The sequence below is a fragment of the Oryctolagus cuniculus genome, chromosome 17 (genome assembly GCF_964237555.1).
Source record: "Oryctolagus cuniculus chromosome 17, mOryCun1.1, whole genome shotgun sequence".
Lineage (NCBI taxonomy): Eukaryota > Metazoa > Chordata > Mammalia > Lagomorpha > Leporidae > Oryctolagus > Oryctolagus cuniculus.
Genome location: NC_091448.1, coordinates 68,373,227 through 68,392,905, shown reverse-complemented (window position 1 = coordinate 68,392,905; position 19,679 = coordinate 68,373,227). Strand labels below are relative to the sequence as shown.

Below are 19,679 nucleotides of genomic sequence, written 5' to 3'. Positions count from 1 at the left end.
ACCTACACCATTTTTGTCTTAGAAGATGCAAATGCTAGAGCCAAAAATAAGGCGGCAGGGAAACCAATCTGGCATTCCAGACAGAATTACCGCTTTCATAAAACTTGCTCTCACCTGGTCCTCCGAACCCCCAAGGCCAAACTGAGTCGAAAGTTCAGAAGGAAAAATTCCCTCAACAGGCTGACGGCTGGGAAGAGGCCTCCGTTCCCTGCACTGCGGAGTCTCATAAACTCCCCCTCCGGAGAGGCTTTCTCATCCCCTGGAGGCCTGCATTCTCAGGGGAGTCCTCCTCTGAGAGAACCTTCTATAGAAGACACTAGGGAGGAAAACCATTCCGGAGGGCGTGTTTTCGAAGAAAATGTTTTGACAGAAAACACCACTGCACATGAAGAAACGCTCCCTGGCGACAAAATGCACACAGATCCTTCAGCTACAGATTCTGCTGGGACCGAGTTCGACCTAATGCCGACTGTGGACCAAACCAAGGAAACACAGTGGGAATACCCCAGCGAGGGCACTGAAGCCCCCACCACGCCCGCAGGCTTCACCTACCCCGTGATGCTGTCCCAGGGGCAACAGTTTGAAATTCAGCTGAATCAGCAGCTACAGTCCCTCATCCCCAACACTGACGTGAGAAGGCTCATTTCTCACGTCATCCGCACTCTGAAAATGGACTGCTCTGAGGCCCAGGTGCAACTGCCCTGTGCCAAGCTCATCTCCAAAACAGGCATCCTGATGAAGCTCCTCAGTGAGCAGCAGGAAGAAAAGATAGCCAAGAAAGAATGGGACACAGAGCAGTGGAGGACCGAGACCTATATCAATGAGAGTACAGAAGCCCCGAGTGGACAGAAAGAGCAGGAGTCGAGTAAGGTGAGGACAGGAGACCTGCACTTTCCCATCACTTAGGAGACCCCACGCGGGAAGACCAGGGGCTCCCAGTCCAGATCCCTTGGCTCTCTGAGCCCTGGTCTTCCCACTCCTTGAATGTCCCACCTGAATCGCCTGACTCGCTCACACCCATGGCAGACCCTGGCGGCTTTGATGACCTGGGGTCTTCTGCTCCCTCCCGGGTGCTGGCCTCGCCTCAAGAGTCCACTGTGAGTTTGCTTCCTTTTTCTGGAACTGCCCCCAGAGCCAGAACAGCTTGCTGGTCCTGGTCCGTACCAGTATTTCAATAGGTTTCCTCAACAACAGAGGCTACCAGAGGCGATTCCCGTGCTAGACGGGGATCAGGATCAGCCTCCGGCTCTGCCTCCTCGACTGGAAGGAAATGCTCACCAGTCATTGGAAGCACTCGTTCCGCCTCTAGACAGTCAGAGTTCACAAGGAAACAAGTTGATTGTTTCACCCCTGACCCCCAAGAAAGATCTAGCTTGGCGTCGACGGCTTCCTAAGGTTGGTGTTGGAACTCCAGACAAAGCGGCCAAGCTTCAGGGTCAAAATCAAGTTTTGCCGGCTGACTATGGGGTCTATCCTGGTGGTTTTCCTACAGAATCCCAGGAGAACCCAGGAGAACCTGCACAGCCCTCTGAGCAGGCTGAACCATCTCAATTCCTGATGGAAGGCCAGACTCAAAATCCAGAGACTCAGGAGCCCATCCAATCCTCCTCTGCACAGCAAGAAGAACAAGTTCCGCCTCCACAGCCCGTTGAACCAGATGAACTTTCTTCACCCCAGCAAGAGGGCCCAGGTGCAGACCTGCAGCAGCCCGAGGAAGAAGCATCTCCGTTGCAGCAGGAGGCCCCCGCTCAGAATCCATTTGCTACTGCAGAAGTAGTAGGTCAGGCATCAGTGAATCACAATCTTAACACTCCATCCTCACCTCAGATTGTAGCTCTCCAAGCAAACTTCCCCAGCGTCACACTGAAACCTGCAGACATGGAGCTGACAGAAGCCTCAGGGGTAGGTGAGGAAGTTCAGTCTACTCCAAGCACGGAGCAGGCTCCAGCTCAGCCTCTGGGGCATGCTGAGGGAGTGGGACTCCCCTCAGCCCAACAAGAGGCCCCAGTGCAGACTCCGGAATTCCCTGGGAGGGTGGAATCTTGGACTCAAGAGGGTCTAGCTCAGACCTCAGATCTCCCTGAGGAGACTGGACCTTTCTCTACCCAAAACGATGCCACAGCTCAGCCCTCAGAGTATGCTGAGGAAGTCAGCCCATCTGTAGACCAGCAGGGGGCCCCAGCTCAGCCTCCAGGCCTGCCTGTGAACACTGAATATTCCTCCAGCAATCAGAAACAGCCTGCTCAGCCTTCTGAGTCTCCAGAGATCGAACCTTCTAGAAGCCAACTGGAAGCCCCGGAGAAGCCTTCGGCACTCCCTGTGGAAGTCAAATCTCCAGTACAGCAAGATCCCCGAGCTCAAGCGCTAGAATCTCCTGAAGAGACTATCATAGCTCAGACTCCACAGATGCAGAAGGGGACGGACTGGTCTCCAGATCAGAATCAAGTTCACCGTTATAACCTGCCCAATGTTACCATCAAGCCTGCAGATGTGGTGCTGACCATAACTCCGGAGCCCACCATGGAGCGGGACTCTTCTCCAGTGCAGCAGGAGGGCTCTGCTCAGACTCCGGGCCCTTCTGTGGAGACAGAACCCTATATTAGTGATCAGGAGCAGCCCACTCAGTATGTTGAGTCTTCTGTAGAGAACAAACCCTCTCCAGCCCAGCAGGAGACCCCATATCAAACTCTGGGCCCTTCCCTGGAGACAGAAGCTTCTCCAGCCCAGCAGGAACCCCCAGAGCCGACTCCGGTCCCTTCTGCAGAGACGGAACCTTCCCCATTCCAGCAGGCACCCAGAGCTCACACTGCACGCCCTTCCGTGGAGGCAGAACCTTCTCCCCGTGAACAGGAGCAGATAGCTCAGTATGCGGAGGCTCTGGTGGAGACTCAGCCTCCTCCAGGCCCTCCCGTGGAGACAGAGCCTTCTCTCAGAGAACAGCAGCAGATTGCTCAGTACGCGGAGGCCCTGGTGGAGACTCAAGCTCCTCCAGGCCAGCTGGAGGCCCTAGCTCTGACTCCAGTCCCTCCTATGGAGACCGAACCTTATATCAGTGAGCAGGAGCAACCAAGGCAGCCCTCTGAGTCTTCTGAGGAGGTTGAATCTTCTGGAAAGAAGACAGAAGTCCCAGCCCAGCCTCCAAGTCATCACACAGTGACCACTTTACCTCCCGGTCACCATCAAGTTCAGCAGTACGACTTGCCCAATGTGACTACTAAACCTCCAGACCTGCAGCTGACCCTAACACCAAAACCTGCAGCAGAAGTGGAAACATTTCCAGTCAGCCACGAGGTCACAACAACTCAGGCCTCAGTCCCAGCTCTGCCTCCAACGCCTCTTGAAGAGGTTGAACCACTGCCAATTCAATCTCCAGAAGTTATGCAGGATGAGAAACCCTCTATGACCCAGCAGGAGGAAACAGCTGAAATTTTACAGGCCCCCGAAGAGGCTGCACCTTCTCCAATCCATCAGGAAGCCCAAGCTCATGCCTCAGTGTTCCCTACGGAGCATGAGCCTTTGAAAGACCAGGAGGCAGACACAGCTCAGCAGCCAAAGCCCCCAGAAGAGGATGAGCACTCCCCACTTCCAGGGGTCCCAGCTCAGCCTGAACAACTGAAGGAACCTTCACCAAGCCAGCAGGGGATTTCCGTTCCACCTCTAGAGCGCCCCGTGAGTGCTTACCAATTACCACTCCAACAGGGAAACACAAACCAGCCTTCAGATATCTTCCCAGAGATGAGTGATGCTATCCCAATGAATATGACATTTTCACCTCATATTCCAGAAGAAATACTCAGAACTCAGCATTTAAGGATGTCTAAAACCAAACCAAAACATGTGGATATTGACCTTACCAGAACCCTAAAGCCCACTCCAGAAGTTTATCCTTACTGGAGTCAGCAGGAAGGACCTGCCCAGCCTACAGTTCCCACCAAGCAAGTTGAATTTTCTCCAACCCAGCTTGGGCCTCCTCTTGCCAAGCCTCCAGCACTGCCTGAAAAGATGGAACTTTCTCCAGCTGAGCCTCTAGAGCCCCTCAAGAATGCAGAACAAGCTCCAGTGCAAAATGTAGCCCCAGCCAAGCCACAAGACTTCCCTGACACTCAATCATCTGTAACCCAGCAGGAGCTTCAAACTCAGCAACCAAACCTGACCAAAGTCACAGGTCAACCTTTGGATGTGGAACTCACCATAACTACACAACCTGGAATGGAAGGCGGACTTTCTCCAATCATGCAGGAGGCCCCAGTTCAGCTTCCAGGGCCATCTAAGGAAGGTATAGCTCAACCCCCAGGATATCAGGGGGTGACAGTTCCAACACCAGCTCAGGATCAAGCTCCGTTTCCAAAATCACCCCGCATCACATTTCAACCTTTTGATCTGGCACTTACAATAACTCCACAGCCCATTACAGAGGCTGAACTTGCCACAAATGTGCAGGAGACTCCACCTAAAGAATCTGTAGCTCAGCCACCAGTGCATCATGAGGGTCAAAATCAACCTCCACTATCACCCAGTGTCACAAATCAACTTTTAGACCTGGCACTTACCATTACTACAGAACCTACTACAGAGGCTGAGCATCCTGCAGACCTGAGCAAGACTACAGCTCCATCTCCAAACCTGACTCCAGTCACAACTCAACATCTGGACCTGGGACTTACCATAACTCCAGAAACCAGCAGTATGGTGACTGAACCCTCTACAGACATGCAGGAGACCTCCAGTCAACCTCCCATGGAGGGTGTAACCCAATCTCCAATACATCAAGAGGTGACAGTTCCAACACTGGGTCATAATCAAGCTCAATATCCAACATTGCCTCACATCACAGTTCAGCCTTTGGACACAGTGCTTACCATAAATGCAAAGCGTACCAGGAAGGCTGAACATTCTACAGCCCTGAAGAAGACTAAAGTACCTCCCGTGCTCCATGAGGGGGTACTTTCACAACCAGACCAGGTTCAGGCTCAGCATCCAACCCTGACAGAAGTCACAGTTCAACCTTTTGATGTAGAACTTACCCTAACTCCAGAATCCATTGTGGAGGGTGAACCACTCCCAACCATGCAGGAGACTTCAGGGCAGCCCCCAGGGCCACATAATGAAGTGGTCTATCAGCCTCCAGTTTATTATGAGATGGTAGTTCCAAAACCAAGTCAAGATCAAACTCCGCATCCAATGTCACCCAGTGGCACAGCTGAACCTTCGAAGTTAGAGTCAACCATAACTCAGGTACCCACTACACAGGATGAACATTCTACAGCCTTCAAGTCTATATCTCCTCCTCCTTATCCAATGTACCCTGAGGTGACATTTTCACCTCCAGTCCAGATTCAGACTCAGTATACAAACCTGCCTCAAGTCACAGTCAAGCCTCTGGACCTGGAAATTACCCAAACTCCACAACGTACTACAGAGGCTACACCTTCTACTACCATGCAAATGACCCTAACTCAGTCTACAGAGCCACTAAAGGAGCTCGTAACTCAGTCCCCAGGGGACAATGAGATGACAGTTCCAACAGCAGGTCAGCATCAAGCTCAGCACCCAACATCACCCAGTGTCATAGCTCAGCCTTCCAAGATGGAGCTAACCATAACTCTGGTACCCACTGCAAAAGCTGGCCATTCTCCATCCCTGAAGAAGACTACAGATCTACATCCAGGCCAGGTTCAGACTCAGCACTCAACCCTAACTGAAGTCACAGATCAACCCCTGAATGCAGCTGCCACCATAAATGTCTGTGAGCTCTGCACCTGCAAAGATGAGACACTTTCATGCACTGGCCTCAGCCCAGTGCAGAAGCTTCACAGAGTTCCTGTACCAGAGCCCAACAGCTACAATGGCACCTTCAGCATATTGTAAGAATCTCCCTTCCTCATGGTTCCCTACAGCCTGCCTGTCTCAGCAGCTTTTACCCAAGATCTTCTGAGCCCTCCTCAAGTCCCCACCTTATGTTGACTCTGTGTGTGTGTATGTGTGTGTTTTGGCAGACAGAGTAGGACAGTGAGAGACAGAGAGAAAGGTCTTCCTTTTTCCGTTGGTTCACCCCCAAGTGGCCACTTTGCTTGAGAGCTTTCCTGATCCTCCTTCTCTTATTCTCTTCTGTCTCTTCTACAGTCTCATGTGATTGCCCTTACTGCTTTTCCTGATTCATTATTTATTGACATTCACCATGTTATTACCTCATTGCTTTAATCCCACTCTTCAACACAGCCCTCATCCCGACTTATTAGAGATGATACAACAGATTTAAGGATAGATTCTGGAGCCAGGTTGCCTGGCTTTGAACACAGGTCTCCCAGTGATTAGCTTTGTGACTTTGGACAAGTTATTTAGCTTGGATTCAATATCCTCATCTGTAAAGCTGGCTTAAATAACTGTGTGATGGATTGTAACAGAAAATAAAAATGCGTGACTCCACAGTCTTTCCCTGGATGACAGCGAGAATGATGGTGGTCTATAAGGCAGAAGCACAGCAGTCAGAAAGAAGAGCCCGTTAGTGGGAGATGTGTTCAGTGTTAGGCACTTTTTATTGATGAGCATAAAGTAACCCGAGAGGACATATCCACCAGGCAGGTGAGCATACAGGTATCTGTTTTATTGCTGCTCCTGCTTCCAGGAAAATGTGTACCTAAAACAAATAGGTTCATTGTTGCTGAGGAGTGAGGACAGAGTTAAAGCTAAGCACTCACAGCAATTCAAAGTTGAAGCTAAATATAAGTCATTTAACAGCTTCTTGTAAACAAGTATCGATTATGAGCACCTTTCCACTTTTTAAAAAGTGCACAGAATGTAGGATAAAATGTGAAAGTATGAACCCCCACACACCCTCATCATCCCCTGGTCCTCACTCTATTACCTGTAACCCAGGTGTGCGTCTTTCCTTCCAACCTCCTCTCTTTTTTTTTTTTTCCTATGGAGGTAATGCTTGGCTCCTGGCTCAGTGATCGGCACTTTTACCCTATGCTGTATTCCAAAAGGCTTTCCACATCAGCATATTAGTCCCTCTGATTTTAAATTGTCTGTATCCATTCAGTACTTGGAAAGATTTCAGCAGAGGGCGCTTGGCCAAAGCACTAGTATACCTGCATAGGTTTTCATTATTCTTATTGGTGACAATACATTTTGCCCATTTTTTCTTGAATAATTTATCCTTTTCTCACTGATTTATAGAAGTCAGTGTAGACACCTGAGTTATTTTGGTGAAAATACTTAATATTCAAAGTGATTGACTGTCTTTACTGTCAAAGAGACTGGACAGAGACGAAGTTAAGCTTCTGAGAGGATGCTTCATTGTTTATGTCAGTGGCCCCTCATTATTTATTGAGTGAGCAAACTGGGAAGCAGAGAGCTACGGAACATAAAAGCACTGGTATTTATTAGAAAGCTGATAATATTTCTGTATTTCAATACTCCCCCATGAGGGTGCCATGATTTTTTTCCTCATTCTGTTCATTCTTTTCCAACCCATTCAAGGATGTGAACTGTGTTCCTTTACAGAAATTTCCAAGGAAACTCGATTTCTTTCATTGATGAAAATGTATGGAAAGCATACCGCTGGGCTGAGACACTGTGAGTACACGCTCCCAAACATGAATACACAAAACTAACTGCATTGTAAGAGCTTTCTTGTTCTACTATTTTGAGGTCAGTATGTCAGAAAAAGTATTCCCTCTCCATGTCACAATCAGCATCTGTTGATTATAATTCTATGGTTGTTTTAACAAGGCACAGAATTTGAAATAAGAAACTACTTCTATTTATTTGCATTTTATCAGTAATACCATTACATTCTTAGTAGATAAAAAGTGATAGGGATAGTGAAGACCTTCATTGTGTCCTAACTCCCTACCTATGAGGTAATAATTACTGCTCTGAGTTTGGCATATATCCTTCCAAAAAATTACCTACAAACATATTTACATAGAGCATAATGGTTGTGTTGTGTGGTTTCTTTCTTTTTTTAACCTAAATAGTAACATCCTGCAACTTGGTTCTTTCACTTCATGGTTTCTTCTGGATTTCTTTCCCTCCTAGTACTCAGTCAGTTACCCTATTCATTTAACTCCTGCATGATATTCTATAGTATGGATGGCCATTTCACAGTTTACTTAATAATCCCTCTATTGATGGATTTTCGATTATGTCCACTTCTCATGTATTGCTGCAAGGAAAATCCTTGTGCACACTTGTGAACATGGACAAGCATTTTGCAAAATAGAAGTCTAGAAAGAAAATGGGGCAGCTAGCATTGTGGCATAGTGGGAAAAGCCTCCACCAGCCATGCCAGCATCCCATATGGGCGCTGGTTTGAGTCCTGGCTGCTCCACTTCTGATCCAGATCTCTGATATGGCCTGGGAAAGCAGTGGAAGATGGCCCAAGTGCTTGGGACCCCGCACCCATGTGGGAGACCTTGAAGAAGCTCCTGGCTCCTGGCTCCTGGCTTCGGATCAGCACAGCTCTGGCCATTGTGGCCAACTGGGGAGTGAGCCAGTGGATTGAAGACCTCTCTCTCTCTCTCTGCCTCTCTCTCTCTCTCTCTCTGCCTCTCCTTCTCTCTGTGTGTAACTTGACTTTCAAATAAATAAATAAATCTCAAAAAAAAAAAGAATGAAAATGGATGAAGACTACAGAAATAGGAAATTTTAATTGCCCTCAGAAAAGCTGTGCACACTTACTTACACTCCAGCTAACAGAATATAAGAACATTCATTTCCCTTCATCCTTTTTAAAAAGATGTATTTGTTTACTTGAACTATGGGAGTGGGGGGAGGGGGAGATGGAGCGAGAGCAAATGAGAGAGTGAGAGAAAGAGAGAATCTTCCATCCACTGCTTTATTCCCCAAATGCCCAAAACAGCCATGGCTGGGCCAGGCCAAAGCTAAGATCTAATACTTGATTCTGGGTCTCCCACAGGGATGACGAGGAATCAAGCACTTGGGCCATCATCTGCTGCCTCCTAGGTGCACTAGCAGGCATCTGGCTCAGAAGCAGAGGGCCCAAGACTTTAACCAGGCTCTCCAATATGGAATTTACGCTTCTCAAGTGACGGCTTAGCCTGCTATGCCCCAACACTGACTCTTCCCTTCACCTTTTCACCTCGGGATGCTCTTTGTCTTTTTGCTAATGTGACTGGCAAATAAAAGGGTTCCCAGCTGAATCTGGATTTCTCTGATTACTCATAAATTTAAATGTCTTTATATACTTATTGAACATCTATGTTTCGTTGAGGTTTTGTCCACTGTCCATTTGTTGAATTATCTTTTCCTTACTGATTTTTGAAAGGAATCAGTTTAGACTCCCAATTTTGGGGGAGAATACTTAACATTCAAAGTAATTAACTAAAAATAAAAATCTATCATGTCACCTAGGCCAGTGAACTAGAAATTTTGAAGTGCTGAGTGTAACATAATAAAAAAAAGGAATTAATTGACATTTTTCACGACAGTTTGCGTGTTATATCACTGGGACAACTTGTACAGACATCATAAATTATTTCTGAATACAAACAAGACATATAACAGACAAAGGAGAAGGGTTATGATCACTTTAAGATAAATTTTCCCAGGGCCTGTGCAGTGCTGCAGTAGTGCAGTGGGCTAAGCTGCTACTTGCGGCGCTGGTATCCTGTACGGGCACCAGTTCTAGTCCCAGCTGCTCCACTTTAAATCCAACTCTCTGCTATGGCCTGAGAATGCAGTAGAGGATGGCCCAAGCACTTAGGTCTGTGCACCCATGTAGGAGACCCCAAAGAGGCTCATGGATCCTGGCTCCTGGCTTCCAATTGGCCCAGCTACAGCCATTGCAGCCATTTGGGGAGTGAACCAGTGGAGAGAAGACCTTTCTGTCTCTCCTTCTCTCCATCTGTAATTATAACTCTGAAACAAATAAATAAAATCTTTTTTAAAAAAGATAAAAGTTTCCCCTTAGCCTACTATCTCATTTCTGATGGGAAAATGCTAGAATCAGGCAGTTGTGACTTTTAATTTATGATGTTTCTTAAATACAATACACGCAGTTTGTATATATTTTGGTTATGCTTCATTTAAAGATGTCCCAAACTTGTAAGAAAAATCAAAGTCAGGGCTGGCACTGTGGCATAGTAGGTAAAGCCACCACCCACAGTGCCAGCATCCCATATGGGTGCCGGTTCGAGTCTCAGCTGCTCCACTTCCGATCCAGCTCTTTGCTATGGCCTGGGAAAGCAGTGGAAGATGGCCCAAGTCCTTGGGCCCCTGCACCCACATGGGAAGACCTGGAGGAAGCTCCTGGCTCCTCATTAGCACAGCTCCAGCCTTTGTGGCCAATTGGGGAGTGAACCAGCGGATGGAAGACCTTCCTCTCCCCTCTCCCCTCTCCCTTCTCCCCTCTCCTTCTCTCTGTGTGTAACTCTGACTTTCAAATAAATAAATAAATCTTTGGAAAAAGGAAAAATCAGAGTCATCTGACACAAAAGTAAATAACACTAGTTTCCTCTGAAGAGTGAAGACGGGAGTTGGAAAGGCTAAGGGATAAAGGGAAGGGGAAGAAAATTTAATTTTTCTTATTTGAGAGGCAAAGGCAGCATGCTATCATACACTGTTCACTCCCCAGATGCCTGTAGTGGTGAGACTGGGTCAGTCAAACTCAGGAACCTCAAACTCAGTCTTGTTCTCCTACATAGATGGCAGGGATTTAAATACTCAGCCATCATTACTGCCTCCCTGGTCAACCTTAACTTGTAGCCCCGGCATACCTCAAACATGGGGCTTCGGTAGTAGGGCTTGGGGAAAAAACAGAAGGAAATGGCAGTTCTGCCAATCTTGGTGCCTCCCAGTGTTAGGTTCTAACAGGGACATTGTGACCTACAGAGCAGACATTACATTTATGATTTGGTGGGAAGGACGGATAGGTGTATAGAGATGGACAAAAAAGGGAGAGTGGGAAAAATGGTTTAAATTAAAATACAACAGACATTGCCACCCTAGAAGTAAATTAGAATCTGGGTATTTAAACAGCACCATTACCAAAGTTTCCTCTACATACAGAGTTAGTCCTATGAAGCAAACAGCTGCAGTTGTCATTTTGATTCAGAAGTACCTCTTTCATTTTCCAGAATCCTCAGTGAAAATGACTTGACTGAATTACATAAGGACTCATTTGAAGGCCTGCTGTCCCTCCAACACTTGTAAGTCAGTTAATCATACTTATTTATGAGATTTTAGTTACATTATCTAGAAAACAAATATGGGTCCCAGCTGGATAATCTCCAAGGTTTCTTCTGGAAGTCTACACTGTAGGGTCTCATATCTCTAACATGGAATACCTACTATGTGCTTTGTGGTTTTTTTTTTTTTTTTGACAGGCAGAGTGGACAGTGAGAGAGAGAGAGAGAGAGACAGAGAGCAAGGTCTTCCTTTGCCATTGGTTCACCCTCCAATGGCCGCCGCGGCCAGTGCGCTGCGGCCGGAGCACCGCGCTGATCCGATGGCAGGAGCCAGGTGCTTCTCCTGGTCTCCCATGGGGTGCAGGGCTCAAGTAGCTGGGCCATCCTCCACTGCACTCCCTGGCCACAGCAGAGATGGCCTGGAGGAGGGGCAACCAGGACAGAATCCGGCGCCCAGGCCAGGACTAGAACCCGGTGTGCCGGCGCCGCAAGGCGGAGGATTAGCCTAGTGAGCCGCGGATTATATTTGTATTTAATTTACAAGCAATGGATGAAATTGGATCCAAGGTCTGTCTTCATACAGGTCCTAAGTTAAGAATGAGTTTTATATTTATAAAGGACTGTAAAGAGAAACAAAGAAACAAGAAAATACAACAGAGACAATATGTGGCCTACCAAGTCTCAAACATTTATCATCTGGCCTTTACAAACAAGGTTTGAACAAGTTGGTTTAATACAACAAAGGGAAGAAAACATAAACCAACAACATTAATTTGAATGCCATCAACTGAAAGTTGTTAGATGATCTAATCTTGAATAAGTTAACCTTTAGCCATTAAGTGACTTGCTAAACAGGTAAATTATATAAACAATATTATCAAGAATACTAAGCTACCAAGAGAACAGATTTGGCATTAATGATTTCCATTAAGGAACTATTATACCCATGTTGGAAATAGATAATTAAAACAATAGCTACATAGTATTGGGAAGTGTACATCATTAATCCTTATTAGGCTAATTACTGGGCCTCTTCAGCAAATAGATTCTTGTCTCAAAAGTACAAGGCTTAAGGAACATAGCATGTGATACTCACAACACTCCTTTGAATGATGATCAGAACTTCTAGGCCATACGGGGACAACCACATCTGCATGGTTCCTCTTGAGCACCTTTCCCATCTGGGCTCCGGAACCTTGCAAACATGGTTTGGAGAAAAACAAATGAGACTACTGCTGGTAGAATAGGCCCTTCATTGTTTCTGCTGGAAAATCCTTTGTAGCCTAATTAGTTTATGCTAGTGTATGTATTCACTTCATTTTCAAAATGCCAATCAATTGTCTAAAGCTGAAAGAGAAAGCCAAACACTTTGCCTAGTACTGGAGACACATAAATGAGTAAGACAGGATCCCACCTTCCCAAGAGCTCACAATCTTGCAGGGGAAACAAATACACAAGCTCAAACCAATACCCAATAAGCACTATGTAGCTGACAGAGTGCTGCAGAGGGACCAGGGAATAATAAAACCACACTGCTTTTTAAAAATTCACTTTTCCTTCTTCTACCTACTCAACCATTCCTTCATTTAATAAACACCTGAGTCTATTTCCATGAGTCAGTTTTAAACATAGTGGGCAATGTAGATGAGCAAGGCCAAATCCATGCTTTCAAGAAGTTTATGCTCTGGGGAAATGGAAGGCACAAGTAACGATATCAAAAGAAATGGATATAGAGTCCAGACGAGGGAGAAGACTTTGGGCTGGGTCAGGGACGATGGAACCAGGGAGCAATGCCAGTTGAACAGGACTTCCAAGGGGGCAGTGGGCATCATCAGACGTCTTGGAGAGAATATCGTGGGAGAAAGGGAAAACATGGAAGCTTCTGAGGCACAGAGATGCAGGGAAAGCTGGAGGGTGAAGCCAGGTCTTCCAGGCCTTTGAATGCTGAGCAAGAGTCACCACGGGGAACCATGCTGTCACAGCAGTGCTCTAAAACAGACTTGAGCTTGCACCACAGTTACCTGGGGCTCTGAACCCTACCCCCACAGTAACTGCCTGAGTCGGTCTAGAACAGGGCTGAGAATCTGCCTCTTCTGTAAGCACCTAGTGATGTTGGCCTCGGAGAGTCACTTAGGGCAAGTCCCACTGGTGACTGCGCGTGGGACAGGTGAGAGAAGGAGATTCTAGAGATGGAGCCACCAACAGATGAGTTGCAGGTGAAAAGTGAGGGTCAAATTGTAATCAGTGGAAGTAAGAGTCCTCTACCACCAAGAGTGTTTTCAAGTGGGAATCCAGTGTCGTGCTGTTTTCTGACGGTTCTATCATGGCTTTCATGGACTATCAAGCAACAAGCAACAAATAAATTTCCTTTAGTATGACAGAAAGTGTAATTCTGAATCAGTTCAAAATAATGAATTAATTAGAGAACCAATTTCATTTCAAATGATTCAAAAGGGCATCTTTTTTTCTGGTATTGAATGAAGTTAGAAAACTAGGACTAAACCAGGAAAGATGTGAAAATGTGAGTATTCTTTGGAATATTAGACATCAAAAATGGAGATGACAGCTTTGCTCCTTGTTTCAAATGGATGAAGACTATGAAAGTTCATCTAATCAATTCTGCACTCAGGAAAGTTTACCACCACAATCTATCAAGATCTATAGTTGTGTATGTCATTGATGAAGGTTCTAACAGTGAGACTGTTAGGAGAGGTTGTAAGAAGGAGTAGTATCTCCAGAGGGTCAAATACAAGTCCAAAGCTTTACAGTTTAGGTAAAAACTGCATATCCAACATTATCAAATGCAAATTTTATTATCCCCACTGACTATATAGGTAATAGCTAACCAAGGCAATGTTTTCCTTTTCCTAGAGATTTATCCTGCAATAAAATAGAGTTTATCGAAAGACGTGCATTTGAGTCACTCCCTTTTTTGCAGTCTATGTAAGTTACAATTTCATCACATTTGGAATTTTAATAAATCTTCACTGTTCACCTTGAAATAGGGTTAAGATTCTACTTTACATTTGTAGTAGAAGGTTGCTAAAATTCTGTAACAGGTCCTTTTCCTCTCTAGCAAAAATACTATCAGGTACAAAAGTCAGAGTGAATCCCACAGAGCAGGGCTTCTCAGCCAACATGATTTTGCATTCAGGTAACAGCTTGCAGCCCTGCACGTGCTGCTGACACTGCGTGAGCTAAGCCCAGCCTGCTGTTAAGCCACTTACTATGTACAGGACAAACCTCCACAAGAAAAGCATTATCGAGTCCAAAATGTCAATAGCATTCAAGTTGTGCAACTCTGTTCCAGAGAAGTAAAGATCACACAGTACAAGTATGTCATGTAATATGAAAATAATATGATGAAATTTAATGTAAATGTGCAAGTATAATTCAGAAACCAAATCTTCCAGTACCAGTAAATTCTTTAGTGTGTAGATAAAATGTGGAAGTATTGTTTCATCTATAAAAATTAGAATCACTCCTGAAAGAGGAGTATTCTGAAAATATTTCTTTTTTTCTTCTTCATTCTCTTTCACTCGTGTCTTTTTTTGTAGAAATCTTGGTTGCAATTTACTGACAGAACTGAGCTTTGGGACATTTCAGGCGTGGCATGGAATGCAGTTTTTGCACAATGTGTAAGTGCAATAGATGATGAATACATATTTAAAAACCATTTGTGTATAAAAATGGTATATAGTTATGCTTATCTGGGTATTAAGCCCTGTATATAAACTCTGCAAAGAAGGTCTTCATTTCCATTTTTTTTTTCCAAAAATCTAACACAAAGTACTCTGGGAGAAAAAGGTTCTGGTGCTTTCTCAGGGTTACCTGCTTTTAAATCCTAATGCAAAAATAATTCCTGGGACCCAGCCAAAGGGCACATCTCTCCCCATCACCCACCCAGATCATAAGCTTTTTCCAAAATGTATTTAGCTCTCAATTTATAAATTATCTGTGGATACTAATAACTTTTGAAATAGGAAGAAGTGGCATATATGTTAAACTGTAGTGTTAAAAAAATAAGAAAATACACTGCTCTAGCCTAATCCCACATATTTTGTCCTGACTAAACTGCAACAGAAAGTGAGTTTTATTCACTTTCAACTCAACAATTCTGTGATGTTCAATGGCCCAAGGGAATTTTAGATTCAAGATACAGATTCTCCACTAAACCTGATGTTGAAAGACTATCCACCTGTTCTGTGGTTCAGAATCCCAGCCAAACACAATTCATTCTGGTTATGAGGGAAGGTTTTAGGATGTGTTGGGGATGGACCAACAGTGCCTGCAGATCTTGAGGAAGAACACTGAGAGTCTGTTTTTACTTCACCCACACACCGGGAGCTGGTTCCTGGAGCCCCAACACCAAGTGGTTTTGGTAGCATCAGTAAAAATGGCCTCAACATATATCATTCCATTAGATTCCCTCCTAAGGGGCCGAGTTCCAGTACAGTTTTCTGTAGACAACACAGGGAGAAAATCTGTGGAATCACAGTGGATGAAAAGTAATGAATTCATTTAAGAACATTCACTGAGTGCCAGGCCCACCGAGTGCCAGGTGCTGTATTAAGTGCTGGGGGTACAAACTGGAGCAGGACAGAAGCTTTGTCTCCAGAGACTTTCATGCCAGCAGGGGGAAGTTGGACATTGATGGGAAAATGAGTGACAGCCATGCTAGCATCTGTGCAGCAAGGCCAGAGAGATGAGCTGAAAAAGTAGGAGCAGAGCTAGGGATGGCGCACAGTGCACGAGGCACCAGTTCATTTATCTCAAGTTTCTGTGTCCATCTTAAGCCAAAGAAAAAAAGCATTTGCTTCATGGTGATGCAAAAACCAGAGCTAGCTGGTATTGGAAACTAATCCTCTTATCATGCGATCTGAACATATCTAACTCATGGTTGCTTCAAAAATTGGCACAATGGCTGTAATACACCAAGTGTGTGTTGGGAGCGGGTCTCCTTTATTTGGGGACATATTCTTTTATTAGACAAAGCTAATCTGCTTCAAGGAAACTTTTGCTATCCCCGTTGCCCCAGGAAGACACCAGTGATCTTATGACCAAAGATGAGGGTTTTTAAAGTGAAAACAATGCTGTTCACTGCATTACAGAGTCCAGAAAAGAGTGCCAGCTGAGCTGGATTCATCATGAACTGGAGCCTAAGCTTCAAGGCTTTACGCTTGCACGTGCCCCTTCCAAGGTCCTGGGAGGGGCTGGAGCAATTTTTATATTCATAATTCTGCATGTTTCATTATAAGGGATTCCCCAAATTGGGTTAGGCTCATGCTCAGCAAAATCTGCATTCACCCTTACTTTGCATGTACTACATGCAGCCCAGTAAACATTCTTCTGAATGAAGTCTCTGTGTAAAACAGCAGTGTGGTAGGATCAATCTATTGTGAATATGAAATCTACCTCAAAGACATGCCAAGAGCTTACCAGTGACATAACATTCTTTGAATAGTAATACTCATCAAATCATTCAGTGAAATCAGAAATGAAATATATTATGGAAAATCAGCAGTAATTGATAATTCTAAACATTAAGTATACTTTATTTCTTCTGCTTCATTCATTTATGTCGCTCCCCCTCTTCGTGGAGGAACGACACAGGACCCTGCATTGTTCTTTCGTCTGCTCGGCCCTCCCCAGGTTTGCTGCTGGTTCTTCCCGGGTTGGCTACCGTCCCTTCCACCTCCGTGGAAGGGCAGTTCCCCCTGCCGCTTTCCCCACTTCTGCGGGGGAGCAGCACACCGCCGGCCGGCTCTCTCGGGGGCTGCACAGGTGTTCCTTCAGATAGATGTTCCTGGTGCATGTTGTCTCTCTCCTCCTTTATAGTCCTCTTCCACCAATCCCAACTCGGCTACCCACACGCCGAGTACGCTGCTCTCCTCCAATCAGGAGCAGCTCCTGCAGCTTGTCAAGTTGGTGAAAGGCAGCTGGGTAGAAGCTGTTTGCTCCTCTCCCAGCGCCATATTGTGGGAGAGCAGATGCATAGAATAAGTCTTAATTCCAGTAACTTAGTCTAGTCCGAGTTGCTCCCAGTTGCTCCCCACAGATCCCCCTTTCTTTTTATTTTTGGCGTTGATACGCGCCTGTCTTCGGTGCCCCGCAGCACACACACTGCTCTGCTTGCTAGAGTTGCCCACAGGTGCTTACAAGCCCTACCAATCAGGCAAACTGAATCCGGGTCCTCTCTTCGCCATGTTGTGAGGAGGTTTTTAGGCGCTGATGCGTGCCTGTGTTCGGTGCCCTGCAGCGCATGCTCTGCTCTGCTAGAACTGCCTGCAGGTGCTTACAAGCCCTACCAATCAGGCAAACCGAATCCAAGCCTTCTCATTGCCGTATTGTGGGGAGACTTATTGATGTTAATTCGTGCCTGTCTTCGGTGACCTGCAGCGCATAAGCTGCTAGCTGCCCGCAGGTGCTTATCGTCTTATTAATCAGGCAGACCGAATCCAAGCTCTCTCATTGCCGTGTTGTGGGGAGGCCTTATTTTTCTCTATTTCTCTACCTCCGGGCATTCCTATTTCTCCTATTTTACTTTTATCTGCCAGCATTCCTATTTCTCTCATTTTACTTCTAAACTTGTTTCTCTTATCCCCGCGGTTTCCCAGCGCCCGCCCCGTGGCTGTTTCTCGGCGTCTCCCCCGCGGTGGCTTCCCAGCTCTGTGCGGCTTCCCGGGGCCCGCCCTGCGGCGGCTTCCCGGCTCTGCGCAGCTTACCGGCTTCTATTCGCACCCCGTGCGCTCTCCCTGTTTGTGCCCCGCGCGCTCTCTCTGCGCGTGGCGGCTTCCGCGAGTCACACAGCCCAGCTCACGTTTCCGCCACCGGCATTCAGTCCAAGTTCCCCGGGCTAACCTGGTGAATTCAACCTAGCTCACATCTGCGCCCCCCAGTTTGGCTTCCCGTCTTTTGCTCCCCGGGCTAATCTGACGGATTCCAACCTGGCGGCCCACGTCTCTGCCTCTGGTTCCAGATTTTCGCCTTTTGCTCCCCGGGCTGACTTGAAGAATTCCAAGCTAGCTTACGTCTCCGCTTCAGCCTGCCCCCCCCCCGCGGCTTCATCCTCCCTAACATTTTTCTCTACCTGGTATGTTTCCTAACTTTTCTTCCAACAACAATCCCCTCTCATTTCTCCTGGCTTTTCCCCACAGTCCGTATCCGAGTCTAAGTTTCTTCTAGGTTTCACTTTCGCTTTCAACCTGCAGTCCATATCTGAGTCTAAGTTTCTTCTTGCTTTCACTTTAAATCCTAACTTCTTTCCCACAGTCCGTATCCGAGTCTATGCCTAGGCTTTCAATAGCTTCTTCCGGCACCTTTTCCATCTGGCTTTTCCCTAGGTTCTTTGCTAGTCTCTCTCTCCGGTATTTTCCCACTTCTTCCCGTTTCTTCCCTCTTCTTCCCTCCTAGGTTTCCTATCCGAGTCACGGCACCATTATGTCGCTCCCCCTCTTTGTGGAGGAACGACACAGGACCCTGCATTGTTCTTTCGTCTGCTCGGCCCTCCCCAGGTTTGCTGCTGGTTCTTCCCGGGTTGGCTACCGTCCCTTCCACCTCCGTGGAAGGGCGGTTCCCCCTGCCGCTTTCCCCACTTCTGCGGGGGAGCAGCACACCGCTGGCCGGCTCTCTCGGGGGCTGCACAGGTGTTCCTTCAGATAGATGTTCCTGGTGCATGTTGTCTCTCTCCTCCTTTATAGTCCTCTTCCACCAATCCCAACTCTGCTACCCACACGCCGAGTACGCTGCTCTCCTCCAATCAGGAGCAGCTCCTGCAGCTTGTCAAGTTGGTGAAAGGCAGCTGGGTAGAAGCTGTTTGCTCCTCTCCCAGCGCCATATTGTGGGAGAGCAGATGCATAGAATAAGTCTTAATTCCAGTAACTTAGTCTAGTCCGAGTTGCTCCCAGTTGCTCCCCACACATGTACATTAAGTCTTAACTCATTGGCTTCTTTCTAAAAATTGTTTTAGTCACTTCATTGGTCCTCACAAAACAAGTTTCATAGTTTAGTAGTGGAAGGACTCTAGAGTGTAGAGAGGGGCTCCCTTATCCAGACAGAGCACATCCACATGCTCACTCGTCTGTTACTCACAAGCACTGTGGGTGACTAGGAGGAGAGTCCAGGCTTTCTCCCTCCTCAGATATTCGCCCCACTGTTGACACTGTAGGTGAGCTGGGTGTGGTCGTACACTGAAGGTCAGCCATGGGCATAGCCTCCTTCAGGCAAGCTGTGGATACACCTGCATTTGCACACTGCTGGCACAGTCCTCCCTCTGTGGTGTGTCCTGGAATCCAAACAGCATCTCCCCAAACTCAGAGAGAGGCATAAACCTTACAGATGAAGAGAACAACTCAGGTCTGCCCTTTGGGGGTGTTTTGTAAGGGTTCACAAGTTTTCACATTGTCACTTCCTGCAACTATTACACTTTTCTTCTCATAATCTTTTCATCTGCACCATATTCTCATCTGTGTAGCAAGAGGTCTTCTTTTCTCTTAAGGTAATTCTTCCTCTGCACCGTATGCTTCT

At 46.5% G+C, this 19,679-nt stretch overlaps 1 protein-coding gene across 1 annotated transcript; it reads left to right on the top strand.

Annotated features, from left to right (window-relative positions):
- Positions 1-558: 558 nt before the first annotated feature.
- Positions 559-18,021, top strand: LOC138845948 (leucine-rich repeat-containing protein 37A2-like). The gene is made up of 4 exons (XM_070059997.1): positions 559-690; positions 1,195-1,780; positions 2,009-4,684; positions 17,771-18,021. The coding sequence occupies exons 1-4, from the start codon at positions 559-561 to the stop codon at positions 18,019-18,021; spliced, it is 3,645 nt and encodes a 1,214-aa protein (XP_069916098.1).
- The last annotated feature ends 1,658 nt before the right edge of the window (positions 18,022-19,679 follow it).

Coding starts and splice junctions, on each gene's coding strand:
- LOC138845948 (XM_070059997.1), top strand. CDS start 559: ATGCTGTCCCAGGGGCAACAGTTTGAAATTCAGCTGAATCAGCAGCTA. Junction 691..1,194: donor TGGACTGCTCTGAGGCCCAG/GTGCAACTGCCC, acceptor CCTCAACAACAG/AGGCTACCAGAGGCGATTCC. Junction 4,685..17,770: donor CATAACTCCAGAAACCAGCA/GTATGGTGACTG, acceptor GCGGTTTCCCAG/CGCCCGCCCCGTGGCTGTTT.